Source organism: Hyposmocoma kahamanoa, unplaced genomic scaffold, assembly GCF_003589595.1.
Source record: "Hyposmocoma kahamanoa isolate Upper Pololo Valley unplaced genomic scaffold, ASM358959v1 62, whole genome shotgun sequence".
Taxonomy (NCBI): Eukaryota; Metazoa; Arthropoda; class Insecta; order Lepidoptera; family Cosmopterigidae; genus Hyposmocoma; species Hyposmocoma kahamanoa.
This window is the reverse complement of record NW_020653850.1, coordinates 21,690,077-21,712,265: the sequence shown is the minus strand read 5'-3', so window position 1 is coordinate 21,712,265 and position 22,189 is coordinate 21,690,077. Positions and strand designations below refer to the sequence as shown.

Genomic DNA, 22,189 nt, shown 5'->3' with positions numbered 1-22,189 from the left:
AACAAACTAGTAGAGTATTGCCACAAAAAATAAAAAGAAAATCATGGCAGTGTTTTAGTACCGGAGGAATTTTTCTTTGTATTCGATCTTTGTATCGAACAAACTGTGGAAATACTCTACAAGTTTATTTGATAGAAAGGCCGCACACAAAGAAAAATTCCTTCGATCTGACTGGTCTCCAACCAGTGGCTATTGCCATGTCTTTGTATCTTTATTTTGTGATATTCATTAAATTTGTGGAACACATACTTGGTTCATATTTATTTAATTTTGCTTGTCCAATGTTTGTTATTTGTTTAGTATGTAACTGTTTTTTTGATTATCTGATAAATAAATAAAATAAAAAATATATAGTTATTGCAATATAGACGTACAAATGTTCCTTTTTTATCTTCAAGTTTAAAACTTTTTTTAAACTCTAAAATCCAACCGTACGTTCATTATTTTAAGAGTAACGTTTTGATCATCTTGAGAGCTCGGGTTTAATTAAAAAAATGCACTTTAGTACCATAAACATAGGGTTATTTTTTTACGAAATGTATAGGTTTATGTATAAATATATGTCGGAGTTTAGGCCGGAAAGGAAGACGTTGAAAGAAACACCCTCGTCACTGAATTAGTCAGATAATTGGCTTATTCACTCTTTGTTATCAATTCATTCAGCCAGTGGTGAAATAATAACGTCAGTTAATTGCGTCAAGTATATAACCAGACTCTATTTCTGGTTATATACATACGAAATAAGGGCCATCCAAACGTGGCAACTCATCAGGAAATTGGGCCTTACATCACTTTTAAATATGAAACTCTCGTATGTGCTGAAATCACAAATTAGAAAGCTGAAATAGTACAATGCCAACAACTGACCTGCGTGTACATCTCCGTATATTTCAAAAGTATACTGTATTTATTGTAATAAAAATAACATCTCTAACAATGGGGGCTGTTCCATTCGGTGGTGAGGAAAAAACAGCAAAACATCTAATTGCAAAACAAACGGAATCATATTTCATCGGTAATTAAATATTAAAGTGTAATTCTTCAATTATAGCAAAACTCAAGTTCAAGTGGTCGATTTGCAGTGAATTTGGGCGGCCAATCGGAGCGCAGTTGTCACCGTAATGATTTCGCAGAATAGTTTTCAAACAAATTAAATGGCATTTCGTTTCTATTTGTGGTTATATACTAGATGGTTAATTGCAATTAATTATTTCATCCACTTTTCACGGTAATTAGTTCGAAAGTACAAGAGATAGATCAGGTTAAAATGGATTCTAAATATTACGCAACAAGTTTACAGAGAGCGAGGCTCCTAACGTCTTTACTTTCAAAGCAACTTGCAATGTTTGACGTGACATTTGCAAACAAAGACACCATGATCGAGACGAGTCAAAATCATTCATAGGTAGCCTAGTAAATCGTTTATCTAATAAATTGCATTTGAAGTGATAACTTTCAGTTAGCCAGTTGTGAAATATGTGAATGAGTTCGTCCAGGGAAGTACTGTTACAGGGTGCTGGTGAAATAACAGGCACACTTATTAATTTATGTCTCAGGGTCGCGGGCGCAGTGGCAGAGCCGCTCAGACCTTTGTGGTTTAAAGCTATGAGTAGCACTGCAACCGCTTAAGGCAGGCGTATCGCTTACCACCATACGCAAGGCATGTTTGTATCGTCACTTATACCATAAAAAAAAATTTAAAAAAAGATTCGTACAGTCAAGAGCACGTCATGCTTGACACTTAAGACTTAAATCCAACTCTATGCCGCTTATGATAAGAACAGTCCAAAGTACAAAGTGTCAAACTTGACGTGCTCTTGACCGTACATGATTAAACTAATATTTTTGGTCAGTTAACGTAACTGAACTACTAAATGCAGACGTATACGAAACCTAGCATTACCTACAATAATTACTAAGCTCGGTTTTTAAATGGGTTATTACCAGTAATGTATACGGTAGCCGTTCACGACTTGTTTAAAAGTTATAAAAGTGGTGTTAACGATATAATTACATAGTAAATAATAAGCAGAATAGTAGAAGGACATTTCAGTTATTGTTATCCCTCGAATTTACCAGCCGAACGGTAAAGCAGTACCAGGGTGACATGACGACGTCCCGATTAAAATGCCGATTGAACTACTTCGGAAATAGTACCTCCATATTGCTACTTGAAGAATAATGCATCCCATGGTCTGTGATCATTGATCATGTATTTGATATGATGGTTTGTATAATGATTACACAAGGTTACTTGTACAACCTCACAGGACTATATTAATGTCATTCATCATAAACAACAACTTTGAAACTTTATAGGAAATGAACTATTTTTCCGGATTTAAATCGCGTATATTTGTTTTTTCAAACAAACCGACGTTTCGGGCCCTTTACAGGTCCCATAGTCACGGTTGACTGAGGTGGTACAGTCTGCAACCAGTTATGTCTAATATTGATGCAAACCACCCTATTTTTTCAATATAGTTATTAATTAAATACCTTATTTTTAATTTTACAGAAAACATTCCAATTTACGCTATATTAAGTTTTACAAATTATTTTATTGAATGAACTTTTCTTAAGTTCAAGAACTCGATTTGAAACTTTGTTTCACCATCATGATACTCAATTATTTTTTTGTTAAACTACTAGTTTGTTATAATTACGTTAAAAAAAAAAACAAAAATCTGCAACAAGCACATAGAAAAATTCGTAAGGTCCGCTAGTTAATTCCGTGACTTAGTTGGAATAGCATCTAGCACGGCTTGCTAGACACTTGTTCGAATCCAGCCGGAACGAAGAAATTTTTTTCTCAGTTAACGTTTGGGACGTGTCGCAACGCAACGTCTATGGTCACGAAGGGACTGACTGAGTCTCTTCGGACCATGGACGTTGCAACAGAGGAAGTCAAAGGGACTGGGGGGCTACTTCCGTTCTCCAGCCTACATCCGTCCAAAACAATTAATGTAAAATAGTAATAGTAATAAATGCAGAAGGCGGTCCTGCTCGATGCGGCACGTATTGTTCGCCGGCTCTTGAACCTGAGTCCCTGACCCCGGCCGACTGTGCCATTGCCAAGAAATACCGTCTCTTCCATTTATAAATTCAAAATTAATCTTTTAGGCCTTGAGAGAGCCGAGAGTCTAAAATAGATATAACAATACTGCCCTCTGAACGAAAAAAGGCACAACTGCGGTCTAAAGTACGCATAGTTGCGCCTTTTTTCGTTACGAGGTCAGAATAATAATAATAATATCGTTTATTGCAAAACATGTTGTTACATTTAGGTCTCATAGTAGTATTGGAAAAGTATCAAACATGTACCCCATAAGCAGCAATGTCAATTTTTAACATATATGTACATTATTGATAAAAATAAATAAATCTAAGCAAATATATTTAGAAAGTCAAATGATTTATCTGTATTTTAAAATTGTTGTCAAATTTTAATTTAAAGTATTTTAAAAATAAATCAGTTTATTAATCAAGAATTCATTATTTTTTAATAGATTAATTATTTATTAATTAATCGTCAAATTATCCTAGTATTGTATAATAATAATATAATTTGTCAATTAAATCTTCGTAATAATTGCGTTTATTTACTCCGTGATATTATTATTATGCATTTATTTTATTAAATTACACAATTATAATATCATATTTTTATAACACAGATAACATATTAACATTACATTTTATTATAACATTATGAACAATTTTCTTCTTCACTAAAAAACTCCTGCAATGAGTAGTAGCATGTTTGAGACAGATGTTTACTAAGTAGGTTTTTAAACATTTTTAGGCTATCTATCAATTTCAAAAAGTCACGGGGTGCGTTATAAATTTTAATTGACTTAGAATACGGCCCCAAGGACTTCAGTTTGTGTGGAAAACACGCGCCGTCGAACACACTGACAACGCTTCTCCGCGCAGATTTTTAAGCTTAACGACATGTTTAGTTTTCTATAATAGATCTCGACGTCGATAAATTTATATTTGCTATTGAAAATCTACGAAATGTATCTTCATATTTTCTTAAATCTTTGTAATGAGGTTGAAATTATCCATTTATCGATCTGGTTCGTAAAAAGGGATGTATCCAATATCTTCGGTGTCTTTTTATTTGAGTAAACAAAAACCAAATAGAAAGATAACTGCAGTGTCCTGAACCAGTTCTGTATTATTAACCATTCTTGTCAAAGAACGATCTCGGTTACATATACAATCACTACGGCTATCAACTGCGAAGCGAGTACTTTAAGTGACGCGGGGCCGCTAGACCGCTGCCCTCGCGCAGATTAAACCGCGCGTGGACGCAGATCCGCGTCTCCGCCATCGCGCGCGTGATTCCGCGTCTCGCGCTCCGTCGCGGATATAATACAGATCTAATCGTTTGGTGGTCTCGTCGTTATCAAAGTCGTGTCCATTCAAAGAATTTTGTAAAGAGGGATACAAGTGAAAATCAGAAGGGGGCTACATAATGTCGGGCGAATAAGGTGGATGACGTAATATATCCCGACCCGACCTGCAATAGTTTTTCACGGCTTTGTTTACAAAGCCATCAAAAACTATTGTTATGTAACCGCACATGGCGTTATAAAGATAAAATGCGACACCTTTACGATTCACCAGCTCTGGGCGTTATTCATGAACTACATACAAATCAAAACTTTCCCGCCTATTATCAAAATGCGCGCTAAAATATTATTTTTAAAATGACCATAGATCATATAACACTATAAAATATTTTTTTGTTTACAGTACCACTGCCTGCAAAAACCGTAGGGACCCACCAATTACCACCTTTAATGTAATTTTTTCATTAAGAATCCGATTATGAATTTCTAGCTTCTTTGTCTTCATGCAAATGTCCAAATATCGAACAAAGGCCTCTTCATCTCCATCCGCTCTAAAAACACTCTCTTTATCCGCAATAATCGCCGGCCAGCCATTTAAGAATATTTTCGTAGCAGTACAGCTTTGTGCAAGAGTTCGTCCAGGAAAGTACTGCAACCTCACCTATTTCTGCCGCCAAGCAGTAATGTTCATATTACGGCGTTCTGGTTTTGAAAGGTAAAGGATGCTATGCTGGTAAAATTACAGAACATGGGACTTATCAACATTATGTCTCAAGGTGACGGGTGCAGTGGCAGAGCTCCTCAAATATTTGTGATATGTCAGGTAGCACAGCAACTGCTTCACGACTTTTTTGTCATTACGACGATAGACTGTCGTGACAATGGGAAGAGCTAGAACGACAGTAGTCCGACGACAAATAAAACGTCACGACAAAATTGTGGCGGGAAATAATCGCAACTTTAATCGATTCTGTCGTGCAAACGACAAGGCGACTGCCGTGAACCGGTGAATTGTCGTCTCGATCTAGTGGGAACAACCAGACAGATAAAATAGACGTCCACGACTCAGTCACGACAGATAGTCGTGATATGGGAACAGGCTAGATGCGATAGTTGTCTAACGATCAATTAAAACGTTACGACATAATGAGAACGCACCCTACTACACCGCAAAGCGCTATCCTCGAGAGTAGCCCAAAATCGGTGCTGTGCTATTGGGCAAAATCCGCACCAAACTATGACCTAATTGGCTTGCAGCACACGCGAACAAATTCTTAATGATTATTCATTAAGCACTGGCTGCTTTTTTGTATTTTAATTTAATTTGTCCGTTGTTTGTGTATTTTGTTCCCATTGTTAATTTAAATTTCTGCGTGTTTACATTTTAATTTCTTTATTGTATTTTATCGTTGCGTATGTGTGAAGCTAGACAATAAACGTTTTATTTACGTATTTATATTCTAAGAAGTGCCTCCACATTATATTTGTTCCTCGTTCTAGCGCTCAAAGAACAAGTTATCCCCTAGCCTTTGGTTTATAGTCGGGCACGCGTAATGCTACATAGAAGAGTGTGTAGCGATGGAAGTTCAGTATTATCATGTTTGATGTTCTTTTTTGGTTTGAATATGTGCATACTTGATTTTATATGTATGAGCACGGAGCCTTTTTAGCAGCGATGCCAATACGATGCACTAGCGATGCAGTAGCTAATTATCTACCTTTACACACACGCGCGATGCAAACGCGATGCACCCGCGCGTTTGCATCGATGCAATCGGCTATAAATCGCAAGTGCAGCGATGCAATCGCGCGTTGTTTGCGTCGCTGCTAAAAATCGACTTGTATAATTTTATGTGCTGAAATATGAAGCCAAATAAAACCGTTCTGAAAACGACACTCCCTTCACCCAAACCTATGTTTGCCCTTTGTACATTTCCAATATCCTATAATAGATATTTATCAACACCATGTTTTGGGGCGGAACAGGAAATTAAATGTTCATTACCCAAATCTAATTTCAAACTCATGCTTTGACATTATAATAACGTCTACCGAGTGTTTGTTAGGTCGCAGGGCGAATTTCAGCCGATGTTTTTCCTTATGAGCAAAACAACTTTTTTCAATAGGGATCTCTTCGTAATCGCGAATGCAGAATCAGCGGTTTCATATCTACTCTAGCAAAATATTATCCTTTACCAAGCTAACGACATTTTTGTCGCAAATAAGTATAGTAAGTTCTATTGTCCAATAATCGTCATATGTCTCGCCCAGGGAAGTACTGCCCCTTTACCTATTTCTGCCACCAAGCAGTAATGTCAGCATTACTATGTTCCGGTGTTGAAGGGTAAGGGTGCTGGTGAAATGACAGGCACATGGGACTTGTCAACTTATGTTTCAAGGTGACAGGCGCAGTTTGAATGCGCTTCAGATCTTTGCGATTTAAAGCCCTGAGTGTCACTGATACTGTTATGGACAGGCACGTAGCGTACCACAGGCGTACGGTTTGTCGGCCCGACGCTTGATATTATAAAAAAAATCTACTTTATAATATTTGTAGAACCACGGAATAAAAAAAATGGAAGTGCCTGAGACTCGATTATTATCAGAGCCGCTGTCGCCAAAACTCACGCATTCACAATTTTAAACGCTCTTTTGTTAATATAATTTAACCTTTACCCTGTTGGCATACCGTTGAAAGTTCAATACCAATATTGCAAGTTACGACGTAATGATTTTATATTGATATTTCAATCAATGTGCTGCCATTTAGCGGTCACTAGCTGAACGACGACGAATTCGAAGTAATAATAATAAATAACGCACACACTCAACATAGCCCCGCACTAGGGAAACCCTGTGTCGCGGGTGCCATGGACACACACATAGACAACCACAAATTACACCCAAACTCACGAGAGAAATAAATGTAGGCCATACAAATATTTCTCCCGGCCCGGGAATGGAACCCGGGGACCTCTGCGTGGCAGTCCGGTATGGTAACCGTTGGGCCACGGAGGCAAGTGAAAGTAGCGAAATAAGGCATTTTTCTGCGATGCTGCTAAACTTAAGTATGTGGAAGTTCGCGTACTGTTGGCACACATGCCACGCCATGGTTAGTTTAACCACTTCTTACTGTATTGTTCTGTGAGTAGAATCATAGTATAGCCTTAGCCAAGTAGGGCTACTCCTGCCCGTTTGCCTACACTTAGCTTGAAGCGTAGGTTTGTCATATTATTATTTTAGTAATATGATAAGAGAACTTCAACAAAAATGCACTCTGAAGGTCACGTACTGGGCGAAGTTTAACAAAAAGATGACACGCTACATCTGTTTAAAAAAAGTGCATCATCGCCGTTCTATGTGGTTTCACGTCTGTCACACCCAGATCAGAACCAATTTTTAGAAAAATTCGTTTCGGGAGCTCCTCATCTAACGCCTGCTCATAGTGCTAACCGCTGGAAAACCAAGGTCGTAAAATAAAATGAGCAACTCACTTGTCATATTCAGCAGGTATCGAGAAGGACAACAACTCTGAATTTGAGGAACTCTTGTTCAAAAAACCATAAACACAACAATAACCACGTGTAGTACTTGTTCTCTGTTTGATGATTTTTGTAGCAATAGAGCTCCTTGTAAAAGAGGTTGTTACCTTACCTGTTTCTGCCGCCAAGCAAGCAGTAATGTGATCATTATGGCGTTCCGATTTTGAAGGATAAGGGCGCTGGGGAAATTACAGGAACATGAGACTTATCAATTTATGACTCACGGTGACGGGCGCAGAGGTAGTGCCCCTCAGTCTTCGTATTTTAAAGCTCTGAGTGGCACTGCAATTGTTATGGACAGGCGTGTCGCTTACCATCAGGCGCACGACTTATTCGTCCCGTTATAAGTGATGCCAAGGTCAGTGTCATAAAAAAAAGAAAAAGGAGAATTTTTAAACACCAAGCGAACGTTTAATTTCTTTAATCTTGAATAAATGGCGCGCGCAATGCAATGCGAGTGCACTGCGAGATTATGTGAATGTATGCGTCCGTACAAGCTTCGCCGCGTGCATGCACACGCACAAGCCGCGCTGCTACATTTGTATGGAGTTATCGTACTTGGTCTTATTATATTATGGTAGACACTTTATCATTATAATTATATGACCTCGTTGGCCCCACAGTTTGTACAGTGAGCTCAGGATAATTTGCGAAATGAACTTTCTAAATTGGTTCTCGACCAGGTGTTCTGGGTGGAGCCCCGTAGTGAATTTCGTTACTCTGGTACTCATAGTACAGGCAATTCACGGGTTTGAGACCAGTGAATTGGTGTGGTTGTCTCGCATATTATTATTATTAATAGAAAGAGATTGCAATGAGTTACAGCTCAAGATATAAATTGCTACAATTATTCAGTGTTTTTTTTTTGCAAATTCAATAGAGTCACCACAATCACCAGAACCACAATCACGTAATGAATTCTGCAAGTAGTTTCATGAATTAACAAACGTAGAATTCAATCAATTGATTGATTGTGGTGCTGTGACTTGGCAATTATAGTTTGACTTTCCCCTTCGGGGTTGTCCTTTTACTATCCTGACACATGATATTGATCATTCGCAATAGCAATTATCTCTCTTAATCGCTGCTTTAAATAACATGCATTCCAAAAGGACAACGTGTTTCTTTGAATTTATTTGTAATAGATAACCAATTGCATTACCGTGTCATCGTAACTGATTGTACAAGGAAAATTATTGCGCAATAAATTTGAAGTAGGGTATAATGAAAAGTAATAGAAGCGAAGCAGGTATACTATAATACAATTTAACTCATCATACAAGGTAATATAACTAAACTGTTACCAACCAAAGGTTACCCTGGCTGTAATGTCTGCGCCACTGGTATCATCGGGGCAACACGATCGTGTTTCTAGCAACTTCTTCAAAAGTACCGATGGTAGCTGTACGCTCCTTGTAGAAGAGTTCAACCAGAAACGTGAGCATTATTAGTGTTCCGGTTTTGAAGGATAAGATTGCTAGTGACACTAAATGCACGTGGGACTTCTTCACTTTATATCTTAGGGTGATGGGCGCAATGGCAGTACCTCTCAAATCTTTCTGATTTGAAGCTCTGAGTAGAACTGCAACTGTTATAGGTTTGTTGCTTACCACCAGGCGCACTTGTTCGTCATCACTTGATATCATAAAAAGGTAGCCCTCGACAGCCATTTGGTTGCCAACCTTCGGTAACAAAATCTGAAATTAAATATGGACATAATAAGGGATGTACTTACAAGGCGGTGGTGCTTTCCTCTGATTATTCCACACAACGAGGATCTTGGCGAGACTAGGCGTGCGAACGAGCTTGCGCACCAACGCGAAAAGGCTGTCCACGCGGTCGTACGTGAGCACGACTGCAGTGAAGCCGGGTGCTTTCGGTGCTGTTACTGGCAGGAATAGCGGATTCACGGGCCCATACTGTAGAACAACGATTATTATTAGAAGAACAGAAGCTGAAAGACACTAAAGTGAAGGAATGTCTAAGGGAGTAAGTTCGCAATCGCAGACAAATTATTCTATAGTTAACCTCCAAATATACATATAAATAACTGGAAAAATGAGCGTAAATGTTACGAAAGCCTTAAAGACAAACGAGGAATTAGACAAAAAGAGTGAGTTGTGCTGTGAACGTTGATGTAGTGACCACGGTAGAAAACGGAATGCTTGGATTGTTTGATCATACGGAAATGATAGATAGAACAACGATTCAAATTTATAGAGCGTGCGTCGAGTAAAAATTGGGGTAAAGATGACCTTGACATACATATGTCAACCAAATTGAGGACATCCTTAAAAAAGGTCCGGTCAAAAGTACCAAGAATAAACGAACGGGTGTGGCAGGAACATAGCGAGTGGAAGTCGTTAGTAGAGACGTTAGGCAGAGGCCGTTTGTTCGTATATTTATATTAATGTAAGTGAATAGAGTACATTGTATTTTCGTATTATTACATGAGAATCACGCAATCTTACAAATTATTAGAGAAACGTTGCTGATGTGCACACAAGCGAGAATCACGCAGAGTCACTTTTATCTATCGCATGCCTTTCGTATATATAATATCTCGTACATATGAACACATTTACTTCACTATAAAGAAACTACTCTCATTTTCTTGTGTTTACTATGTGAACACGGTTGTTACGCACCGTCAGTTACAAATTTTCTTTCATCCGTTCCATTAGCGCGATCGTTTGATTCGCGTCGCATTTTGCTTTCAGTTTTGTTATGAACAGGCGATATAGATTATCATAAACTTATTATCATTGATATTGATTATTTCTTGCCAGCAAGATTTGTCAGATGAGCACTCATTTTCAACTATACGACAAGTAAAAGTCACTGTATTGTGTGTACACTGTATGTGCAGACGTTTTCGACAATCCGATAGCCTAAGGATTAGCACTATAGACGCAAGACAAGAAGGTATTTGGTTTGATTTTTGGGTAGAGCAAATTTAGGAAACAAACTTATCTAAATTTTAAAATGCCTTTGTAGCCGAACGGTTACCATGGTGGTCTGTCACGCAGAGGTACCGGGTTCGATTCCCGGGCCGGAAGAAATATTCGTATATTCTTCATTTATTTATCTCCTGAGTTTGGGTGTAATTTTTGGTTGCCTATGTATGTGTCCATGGCACCCGCGATACTGGGGTTCCCTAGTTCTGATCGTTATTTTTGCCGGAGTTAATTACATTGGTCTGGTACTCTAAGTACATAGAATTTCCCAATTTCAGAGTAGGTATTAGTTGTGTTGCACATTATTGTTCTATTATTATTTTCTTTCCAAATTGCGAAGTCACGTGTTAAATATTCCACGTCATACAGTAAGTCTTGCAGTAGCAATTTCCCAACATACGGTTTTAAAAAGGATCTTCCTAATAATGTTAATTGCGTATCTACGTTTATAATTGGATATAAGATTTAAAATGTTTATTTATACAACAATTTCTATTACTATTACGTATAGAGTATACGTAGCTATTAGACAATCATTCATTAGATTTGAAAGAGAGTGATTACGGATTGTGAATTAATGAGACTTTATGTAAATTGACCTCCTTGGCAAGTTTGGTCACAATCTCACCTAATATGATTCGATGTTGGTACGCGTTTGTAGTAAAAAAATGAATATTCATTTTTATTTAAATAACCCTTAATTGTAGTTTTCGAAACGCACAGTAATGAGTTACTTGATCGATCAAGACATTCTAGCGTTGGCAGAGCAGCAGTAAGAGATGAAAGTTGTTATGTTTAAAGCGTTTGAAAAGAAAAGGAATGAATCCAAAAGTAATGATGATTGAAAGACACAAGAGTGTTGCACAAAGAATTTATGAGGTTTGACAACGAGAAACTAAAACAATTTGTGTATCTGGGTAGTCTATTAACACAAGATGGTAAGTTTAAAGCCCGGCCGCCACTGACAAATAGTAGTATATCTTAACGAAATGACATTATAGATGAAATTCCAATGATAAAGATGGTTGTAACTATGAAAACAAAGTTGCGGTAAACTTAGGAATACAGAGCCGGCAGCCTCCGGAATGCCTTGGCGGCTTTCGGGATGCCTCATCGATGCTTTAATGTTACGTAAATCTGAATAGAGGCTAGGCGCGAGCACGATGTCGCGACACTACGCTTCGGCATGCCTAAGGATACCGCTCCAGATTTGCTGTCGTGCTCTTGCATGTAGGGACGCCAATGGGCGACGGGCCTTAAAAATAAACGGGGGGCCTTAAAGAAAGTGAAGGCTGGAAATCAGGTAGGATACGTTGTATCAAAAAAGACGAGTCTGGCTGTTCAACGAGGTGCTCCCAACAATGAAGTACAGTAGTAGGGTATAGAAAAAAGAAAACGACAGCGTTATGCGTGTGTGTACGGTGCAAGCCTTAAAGACAGTATTAGGAACAGTGTTAATAAAAGCGCGTTGTGGTAATTTGTGAATGATGGAGTAATGACTATGGGGGAAACGGAATGATTCGAAGGTTTGGACATTTGGACATTTGTAATGGATTGATGTTAATAGAATAAGGTAACACGAATTTATGGTAAAAAGGGAGGAAATGTGGGAAAAGCTAGGCCTCGACGTTTTACATCTCAACCAGGTTGAAGATGTCCTTAATAAAGACCGTGTCAAAAAAACTAAGAATCGAGTGTCTATGACAACACTTATGGCATAGGAGACTGCACGCCTAAGGTATGAAGGTAAGGTGTAAGGTAATAGGAGACTGCACGTCGTGGAGGGAAAGGAAATGGCATGCCTGAAATGTAGCCGGTGGAGGTCTCTGCCCCTGATGGAGAGTGATAAACGTCGTGCAAGGCAAAGTAGAGGCACTACACTACGAGGAAGGTCACCTATGCGATGGACCAATCAAATAAAATTTCGCGACCCTTTGCATGAATGCACGAAGGAGCCCACTAAGAGAGAGATAACGAGATATCGTAAGACGAGGCACATAAGTCCTTATTTTATTAAGTATACTCCTCATCCTCTCTCACTCACTCATCACTCCGTAATGATCGCGATCCGAATGATCCGAGTGCGCAACGAAAAATAAATGTTACGTTTTATTTTAAAGTTAATCGTATTAACTTTAAGCATTCACGTATACATAATATATATTTGTACACATGTATATAATCTGAGACTATACGTACATATTCTTCAAAGAAAATTAATTGTTAAATACACCTCTTATATTTCCAAACATAAAACATCTAGTAAAACGGTGTGCTGGAATTTATAAGAGGAAATTCCACTACCAAATAGACCCAATTAACCCAAACTTGGAGGGAACACTCCTCAAAGTAAACAACGTTAGACGTATTCGATGTTTTTTTAAACTTCGCCAAAAACGGGAAACCGAATGCTAGTTTGTCTGCCAAAATTGTGTTCCTTGTGTCTACTATCCTGAAACTTGTTGTACGAACTCATTTTTCAACCGCGCATTATGTAGTCGAAAAGTACCTCTAAAAAGGGTTGTAACGGGGTGTTAATTTATCAAACCTAATGGATTGTTTTCCTTGATTCTAAGTACGGCAGTAGAGTCGATTATTTATCTATTTCCATGCTGACGAAGTAACAGCCAGAAGCTTACTAAATATTTTCGTAGACATTGTAGAAAAGAGCGGCCGCGGCTCTTTGGGTTATATTCTTTGCAGCTTGAATGAATTAACAACTACTAAGTCCGCAGTAGAGACTACCACAAATCCTCCTTCTTCCAACATCGTTAAGACCTCTAGCAATAAATTAAGACATCTAATTGTAAATTCAGGATATTCTTTAAAGTCATCATAAACTTGCGTCCTTGATACATGTCCTAAGCCTATAAAAATAAAGACAAATTCAAAAAATCAAAGAACCATTTCTTCCATAGGTAAAATAAATTTACACTTGAAAACGTCACATTTAAGCTACTGCTCGTTCACTACGCTGACCTCCCTGAGAAGAACGAGCAAGAAACTCTAGGGATTGCTCTTTTCAAATAAACTTAAATGCTATGAAATACACTTTGAATCAAATTTGTGTGGAATCTAGAGGCATGTCGTCTTTCCATACATCTTTATCTAATACCTACGTAGTTTTGAATTTTGCAATATAACTTTTCAATCAAAATATTGTGAATGTAGTTTTTAAACTTAGGAAATGATAATCTTAATATATGCTCAGGAAACTTATTGTAAAAACGTATACAGTACCCATAAGAGTCGGATACCTTGGTTAAACGAAATCGTGGCACCATGAGGTTGGACTTAGCAGTTTTAATAAAGCATAATAATTGAAGCTACCATTTTAAGTAATGAATTTATTCAAGTTGCGATTAATCCATTAATTGTCGTGATAGACTAACTACATGAGGGTTAAACCACACTTATCGACGCGAAATCGCATTAAACAGCATAAAACCTTTATGTTTATGAACGTAAGAGCGAAAAAGACGTTATGCGTTTCGCATCACAATCTCCATAGTGCCAACTTTCAATCGCGTTCGTACGCATGCCGACCACGGCTAATCCTAGTTTAGAAACAATTGGCGCGTCGGCGGCGAATCGGCTTAATGCGACAAGTGTGGTTAAAACAGATCGCCTTAAGCCGATTCCGCGTCGATAAGTATGATTTATCTATATATTCTATATATAACAAGGCAAGTAGTGCAACTCCCACGTGCTCGGAGTGTCAATGCCTTCTGTCTCTCGGAGCGTAGGGTAGTCACGTTATTATCTTAGTTGCGCCTACAGGTTGCAAGATATAAATATACTATATTTATCACAGTATGCACTTGCTATAATAAAATAACCTTAGTCAAATGCAGTCCTTACATGTTGATATTTGTATATCAACCTCGCGGATTAATATCTCGATTACAGGAGTGTGGTCTTGAAACACAAATGAAATGCAAGTTTGCACGTAACAATACATTTTCATTTTCATATATCAATATATTATAAATTTGATATAGATAAAGATTTTAAACACCAAGCGCACGTTTCTAATCCATAATGAATGGCGCTTGCCCCGCGCTTTGCGGCTCGAGTGCACCGCGAGATAATGCAAATGTGTGCATCCCTACACGACGCGCGGCGAGCGTGTACACATAGTGATGCAACGGAAATGTCATAACGGAAACATAAACGGAAACAGATGTCAAAAATAAATCTTAGCAGAAACGAAGAACTAATAATAATATTTATTGGTATTATTAACTCAGTGAAGTAATTGCAAACAGGGCTTGTGTTTGGCTTCACAATTATACACTTACACAACACAAAACTGCTAAGATCCACGCGCCCATCCACCAAGCAATACGCGCACGCGCCTGACCCATCGCGAACGTTATAAACTTCCGATAAGAGTTCCGTTATAGAAGTTCCGGAACGGAAGCAGAAGCAAAAGTCTGTTACATCACTAGTACACTCTACCGACCGTTACTCTGCCGACGACGCAAATTTCACGAATACGGCGCCGTAAACGCGCGTCATCTGCGCGAATACGCGTCGCAGATGCGTTGTGGTGAATCTATTCAAACGCACGCAAACATCGCGTTGCAAACAATAAACTTATATACTCCACTGGAGTTTACACTTAGAATTTCATGCAATTGCTTCATTTAGAAAAATAACTGAAATTAACAAACAAAAATAGAATCAAAACCATCTCTTTATCAAAATGCACGATACATACGCGAGACTACAGCGCGTATAAAATATAAGGCCTCTAGCTATAAATTACATGGTGGTATCCATAACCTTGAAGCAATAGCGTTAATAACACAAAGGAATTACTCACTAATTGTCCAACTGACTTAAAGGTGCCTAATAAATTAAGTTAGTAACCAAATAATAGGTGGTTTAACATTAATAATTCTACACGGGAAACAATATAGCGCCACGCCATCTTCGACGTTAAAACACATTAATATTAAAACTGCATGAGGTATCGTGTGTGGTGTATATTTTAATGAATTAATTTGTCTACAGCGAAACTTATGTATCGTGACTTCTTGGTATGTTCAGAAACCTTTACCACCTTACCTATGTCTGCCGCTAAGCGGTAATGTAAGCATTAATACGTTCCGGTTTTAAAGGGTAAAGGGTGCTGGGAATTGAATCCGCTAAAATCTTTAAAAAACCCTGTACTTTTATTGAATCCATCGATAGGGTCAATTATGTGAATGAAATCTCTCCTACAAACCATGAAATCTAGAGTTATAAATTCAATGGGTCAAGTTAAAGCACTTTTACTCAAAGGTCCATCAGATTACTTGTTATTACGAATGTCATTTGAACACTGTCAAGTATCTTGAAATACTGGATCTCTTAAGAAATGAGTTAAATGTTTTATCTGAGGAAGAGCGAAATCGAATAATTCTGCAGCAAGATGGCGCTCCAGCCCATAACAGCAGAGTCACTACTGCCTACATTAGTAACCATTTTAATACCTGGATTGGTACAAACGGCACAATCAGATGGCCTGCGAGATCACCAGATCTCACCCCTTTAGATTTTTTTTGTGGGGATTTGTTAAAAATCAAATTTACCTTAAATCCTATGCGAGTGTAAACGAGTTGAAGGCTGAGGTTCAGAATACGATTTGTAATACAATTCATCACAACACGTTATTAAAAGTTACTCAAAATGAATTCGTCAAAAGATTAAAAGAAAACCAAGAAAATGGAGCTCATTTCGAGCAACTAATTAATTGGGTTACCATTTTTTTCGTTTTATTAAAATACGTTAAGACTTTGATTTTTTTTTTTTTTTCATTTAATTAACCAATTTTGTGAGAGAGATTTTATTCTTATAATTAACCCTATCCACCGATGCAATAAAAATGCAGGGCGCATTTCTTTCAGATTAAAGCGGGTTCGATTCCCGTGTGTTCCTAGAAATTTTCTAAAATCTATGAATGCAGTTTTATTTCTTTTAAAAAATAAAGGAGTGTTTACTTTAAGTAAAAATTTATATCTCCATTATTTAGAGTACTTTCCCTCCAGGTGGCATTACAAATTTCCACCCGGTATATTTTTTCCAAAGTGATTTATTCAACACTTACACTGTTATGAGGAACCAACCAAAGCCATTTGAAGTTGTATCGAATGTCATTAAATTTGTTTGAAAACTATTCTGCCATATCTTTTTTCCATCCTCTAAGGATTGACCAGCCCGAATTCGAAACAATTGACGGGTGTCGTCAATGGGTGGCGTCAATTGTTTCACTTCAAATCGACCGGTTAACTTGAGCTTTGCTATAATGGACGAAAATTGCAAAATTACTTATTTAATGATGATAAAATTTGATTCCGTTTGTTTTGTAGTTCTAATAACTGTGTGCAACTTGTTCATCGTTGCTTGCCAACAGTGAAACTATCATAGTTATCCATTTTACTCGATTCTGACAAGGCTACAAGAATGAACAATGATTTTAGGATTCTCAGGCTATAACAAACTTTGTAACTTCTATCTGGTGTTATATCGTTCTTCTTCTAGTAGCGATCGTATCCGATGTTTTTATCGTAACTATTTAATACACGTACGACCTTAGTCAATTTTCAAAAGCGTATATTCTCTATTAATCGTTGTATGATGAATATAACTCACTTATAAAATGAGTTTAGACACGAGCTACAACTTAAGGTGTGATGTGCTAAATCGAAAATAGGTTGCTGTGAAACATTTACCTACTGCCGGTAAGTCAGTAAAAGGACGACATAACAAAATATGTGTTCAGTTACTGTGTTCTTTTTTATTTGTAAACCACATACTATGTCAAGGTTCGGAACAGACCCGGACGCAGGATCTGCGGACTAGGTCCACAATTATAAATATTAGAAAACAACATCATATACGTTGCTATGAACATAAATAACTAAAGCACCACAAACAACCAAACCAAAGACAACATAGTTTCTATATTGACCCGGCCGAGGATTGAACCCGGGACCTCGACGAGATGGCAACACCATGAAAAAAGTGAATCATTGAAGAAAGACTGGTATTATGTCAATTTCAGCTCTTTTAAACGCCCTTTTTGTTTTATTCCTACATCATTCTCACTTCAAAACACTTTTTTACGACGAAAATTAGTGAAAATGGTAACGCCACAATTATCAAGATGAAGGTAGAGAGGTGGGAGGAGAAGGGAGGTAGTCGTCGACAGCGAAAGAGGGTAGTGAGATATGTCTATTCTTAAAGCTGCCGCTGGCCAGTCAACCAGTGTCGGGCGTGCGTGTAACCGTTCCAAAATATCGGGAAAATAAAAAATAATCATACCGAGGTAAGATGCCTGTAATTATAACTACAAAAGTCTTATAACTTATATTGTATTTAACTTACTAGTTACCACTCGAAAAATCGCGGAACGAGTCGAGCCAAATTTTTGAGAGCACATTATATATTGGAAATCGAGATAACGATTGATACAAATCAAAAACCAATTTGCTACATGTACGTCAAAAAATCGAAAAAAATCGCAAGCTAGGCCTGTAGCCAGGCTTGGCTTAGATGGCCCAAAATTGATTGATGACATGTCTGATTCGCATTCTAAATGTCTTCGATTAATCACAATAGAACTTGCTGGTCACTGTGATTCGCGGCAACGCCTCCGATAATAGCTACATTGCATTGGACTGTATTTTCGGGTTTTTACAAATGTAGTATATTTCAATTTAACAATAAATAAAACATTTGACGACTTCAGTTACCACCAGTGTTTCCCTTTGGTCAGATTGGTGGTTCGACTGATCTGGTCAATTTTTTTTTTTCCCGATCGGTCAGATTGATTTGGCGTGTCAGGATGACACAGAATAAAGGATAATCAGTGTAAAACGGTGCAGTGGGCGCTAAATGTAGAGCTACTGAGTTCGAATCAATAGAACTAATTTGTGAAACGAATTTCTCTGAATTGATTTTAATCTGGGTGCACTATGTAGTGCCACGGAGGAAGTTTCACTATGCCTGTGCTAATAATACAGGGACTTCCCGAGTTTGAAACTAGGTAATTGGTGTGGTTGGCTGACGCATTATTGTTATTGTTCTAGAAATACAATCACGAAGTTAAATCAATCTTAATGTGGACATTAAAACGTCTGAAGTACATATAAGTAGTTCCTTCTTTACGTCGTTTCAATCCATTTTCAACAAAATGTAAACAAATAAGTTACTGACCCGACCATAGACGGTTTAGTGATGGTCAATTGTAATGCCAACTACAAATCGATTGAATGAATCGATTTGTTTAATTGAGTCATACTAGCGGTTTTCCCTACATAACCTACTTAATTTTAAGCCCTCCTTCACATCCTTACACTTAGATGCTCGTTCGATTGCAATTGAAATATTCGATTTACTAATCGATTACAAAAACTTACATTGAATGAACCGAATGTTTTTTTCGTACAGCACTATGCAACCATAGACAAGTTATAGATGCATAGATGAAAAATAATCTCACTTTTGGACTACCATTTTTCAATACGATTTTACGATGCTATTCAAAATAAATATTGTTGAAAAAGGTGATGAGGTATCAGGTCGAAATCTTCGAAATATATGTGAAAGTGTTACTTATTCGATTTATAGCGTGGTTGCCTTAGAATTTTAACCAAACAGGTTAGTTTACTTTTTGTTGAAAATGAATTGGAACAGACTTTACTATTTTATGATATCTAACGACGAACAAGTCGTGCGCTTGGTGGTAAGCGACACGCCCATTCATGAAAGTTACTGTGCCACTCATTGACTTACAATTATATGGACGTCGGGCCGCGCTAAAAAGTGTCCGAACTTATAGGGCGTTAAAATCGTATACAGAGCGTCATGCACGCTTTAGTCTTCGTTTGTTCGACTGACAGCGGAGCAAGCAAAATTAAACAGTACTGCGATGACATTACAATTTAAATTCAACGTTTTAGCTTTTTCATATTCCTTGACATGTCACTACGTTTAAACAGGTTGACTTGGGACATTTTTTCGTGGTTTTTGTATTAGACCCGTCGTCCATTTATTTGTAAGTCAATGGTGCCACTCATTAAATTCCAAAGATCCGAGGAGCATTGCCACTACTCCCGTCACCTTGAGGCATAAGTTGACAAGTCCCATGTGCCTGTAATTTTACCAGCACCCTTACCCTTCAAAATCGGAACACAATAATGCTCACATTATTGTTTGGCGGCAGAAATAGATAAGATGGCAGCACTACCCTGAAGAACTTTAGAACCGGCTGACTTATTAAATCTATGTTTGCACGCCCGTACGATACTATTAAAAAAAAAAGGTTACACCTAGTTTAATCTATTCAAGTGCATGTGAATAAATTTCTAGTACAGGTACCTTCAACATGTTTGGCGGGACATAGTGCAACTATATTTATTTTTAACCGACTTTAAAAAAGGAGAGATTCTCAATTCGACTGCTTTTTTGGGCGATTATTCCGGCAATTGTGAACCGATTTTGATGATTTTTTTTTTTGTTGGAAAGTGTGTACTTGTATACTATTGGTCCAATTTAAATTTGAAGAAAATATTCCACGTCTAAGGGTGGCAAATTATGAATCGGACTTCCGGTAACCGATTTCAATAAAACGTGTCAAATTCGATGTAATTCCACAAACTTTGAAGGTCGGTTTTTTCTTTTATATAAAAAAAGTTATATTATGTTACATACAACTTCTTTACAACCTATGTTTTCACGAGTAAATAAATTATGAATCATAGTACGATAATAGTTACAATAGTTGTTAGTGTTATACATGTACCTACTAGTTATTTAGTATTCATACTCGCCTGAGATTACTAACAATTGAGCGTAGGCTAAAGTCAAGTGGAAATTTTTTATATAATGTTACCTGCAATAAATTTATTCTAAAGGATAAAGGTCCACAATGAACACCATTATCCAGATCATCATGACTCACACCTCTCACACCTACACCCAAGTTATAGTCTGTGTCCTTTTTATATAGGCATAAATTATACCTTTACTTTTACTACTTTTTCTTTTAATTTCGTAGCTCTTTTCTCTTAAACAATGTCTTAAATTGTTTAAGAGTCGATTAATTTATAGCTCTGTTAAGATTTTTTTTCTCAATTAAATTAGATACGTAGATAGATAAACACTTTATTCACTGATATAACACAAATACAGATTAAGCATAAAACAAAAAACAAAACATGATTGTCACAGCAGTGAAACGGCGCTGACTCTGTATATGCCATAGTTTCCTGATGCGCTGGTTTTCAGTCAGGACCAACGAGCAACGAAATTAGCGTGATTTACGGGGATCTATTGTTATCAGTCCGTAGACAAAATAAAATATAGCTTACTGTCATTGACTTACAATTATATGGACGTCGGGTCCGCGCTAAAAAGTGTCCGAACTTATAGGGCGTTAAAATCGTATACAGAGCGTCATTCACTCTTTAGTCTTCGTTTGTTCGACTGACAGCGAAGCAAGCAAAATTAGACAGTACTGCGATGACATTACAATTTAAATTCAACGTTTTAGCTTTTTCATATTCCTTTACATGTCACTAGGTTTAAATAGGTTGACTTGGGACATTTTTTTCGTGGTTTTTGTATTAGACCCGTCGTCCATTTATTTGTAAGTCAATGCTTACTGTGCAAAAATAACAGTCGTAGCCATTGGAATAACAAAGTAATAACGTTAAATCCGTCTTCTGTGAAATTTGGTTTAATGCAGATACGCGCTTTTTACCAATACTACATACGCGGATTTGCTCTATCCCCGACGATTTAGTTTTAACTCCATTTTTGGAAACATTTCTGCCAAGGCCGAGAAGATGTTCTGTTTCAATATTCGTAATGTCGCAAATACCATATAGTACGACCCGTACAAATGAAATTACAGGCACATGATGTCTCAGGGTTACGGATGCAGTGGCAGTACCCTTCAGATCTTTCTGATTTAAAGTTCTGACACTGTTATAGACAAGCGTGTCACTTACCACCAGGCTTATTCGGCTCCTCACTTATTGTCATAAAAAAGCCTTGTTCTGGAAATCACTAGGTTTAAAATAAAAAAAGGTATATAAAGTGCGCGCGAGCACATACCTTTTCATACATTTTATAATTTTTATTTCTTTTGAATTTGTATTCTTTTTGACGTTATGTTTTTGATATTCAGTTGTTGTCACAAAAATCGCTGAAGAAGTACGTTTCCAAAAATCCCAAAGGATTCTTTATTTATTTCACCCTTCTCCCTCCCTCTTCCTAAAACTACTTAAGCAAGCGTTTCGCCAACAGAACGTAACCACATTAAAGACGTTATAAA

The 22,189-nt window shown here is 37.4% G+C and overlaps 1 protein-coding gene across 1 annotated transcript in view; it reads right to left on the bottom strand.

The window, feature by feature from the left end:
• LOC113229589 (exostosin-2) overlaps nucleotides 1–22,189 on the bottom strand; it is a 67,525-nt gene that overhangs the window by 28,943 nt on the left and 16,393 nt on the right. Inside the window, exon 3 of the mRNA XM_026463242.1 lies at nucleotides 9,639–9,822. Coding sequence (XP_026319027.1) covers nucleotides 9,639–9,822 — 184 coding nt within the window. The remainder of the gene's footprint in view (nucleotides 1–9,638; nucleotides 9,823–22,189) is intronic.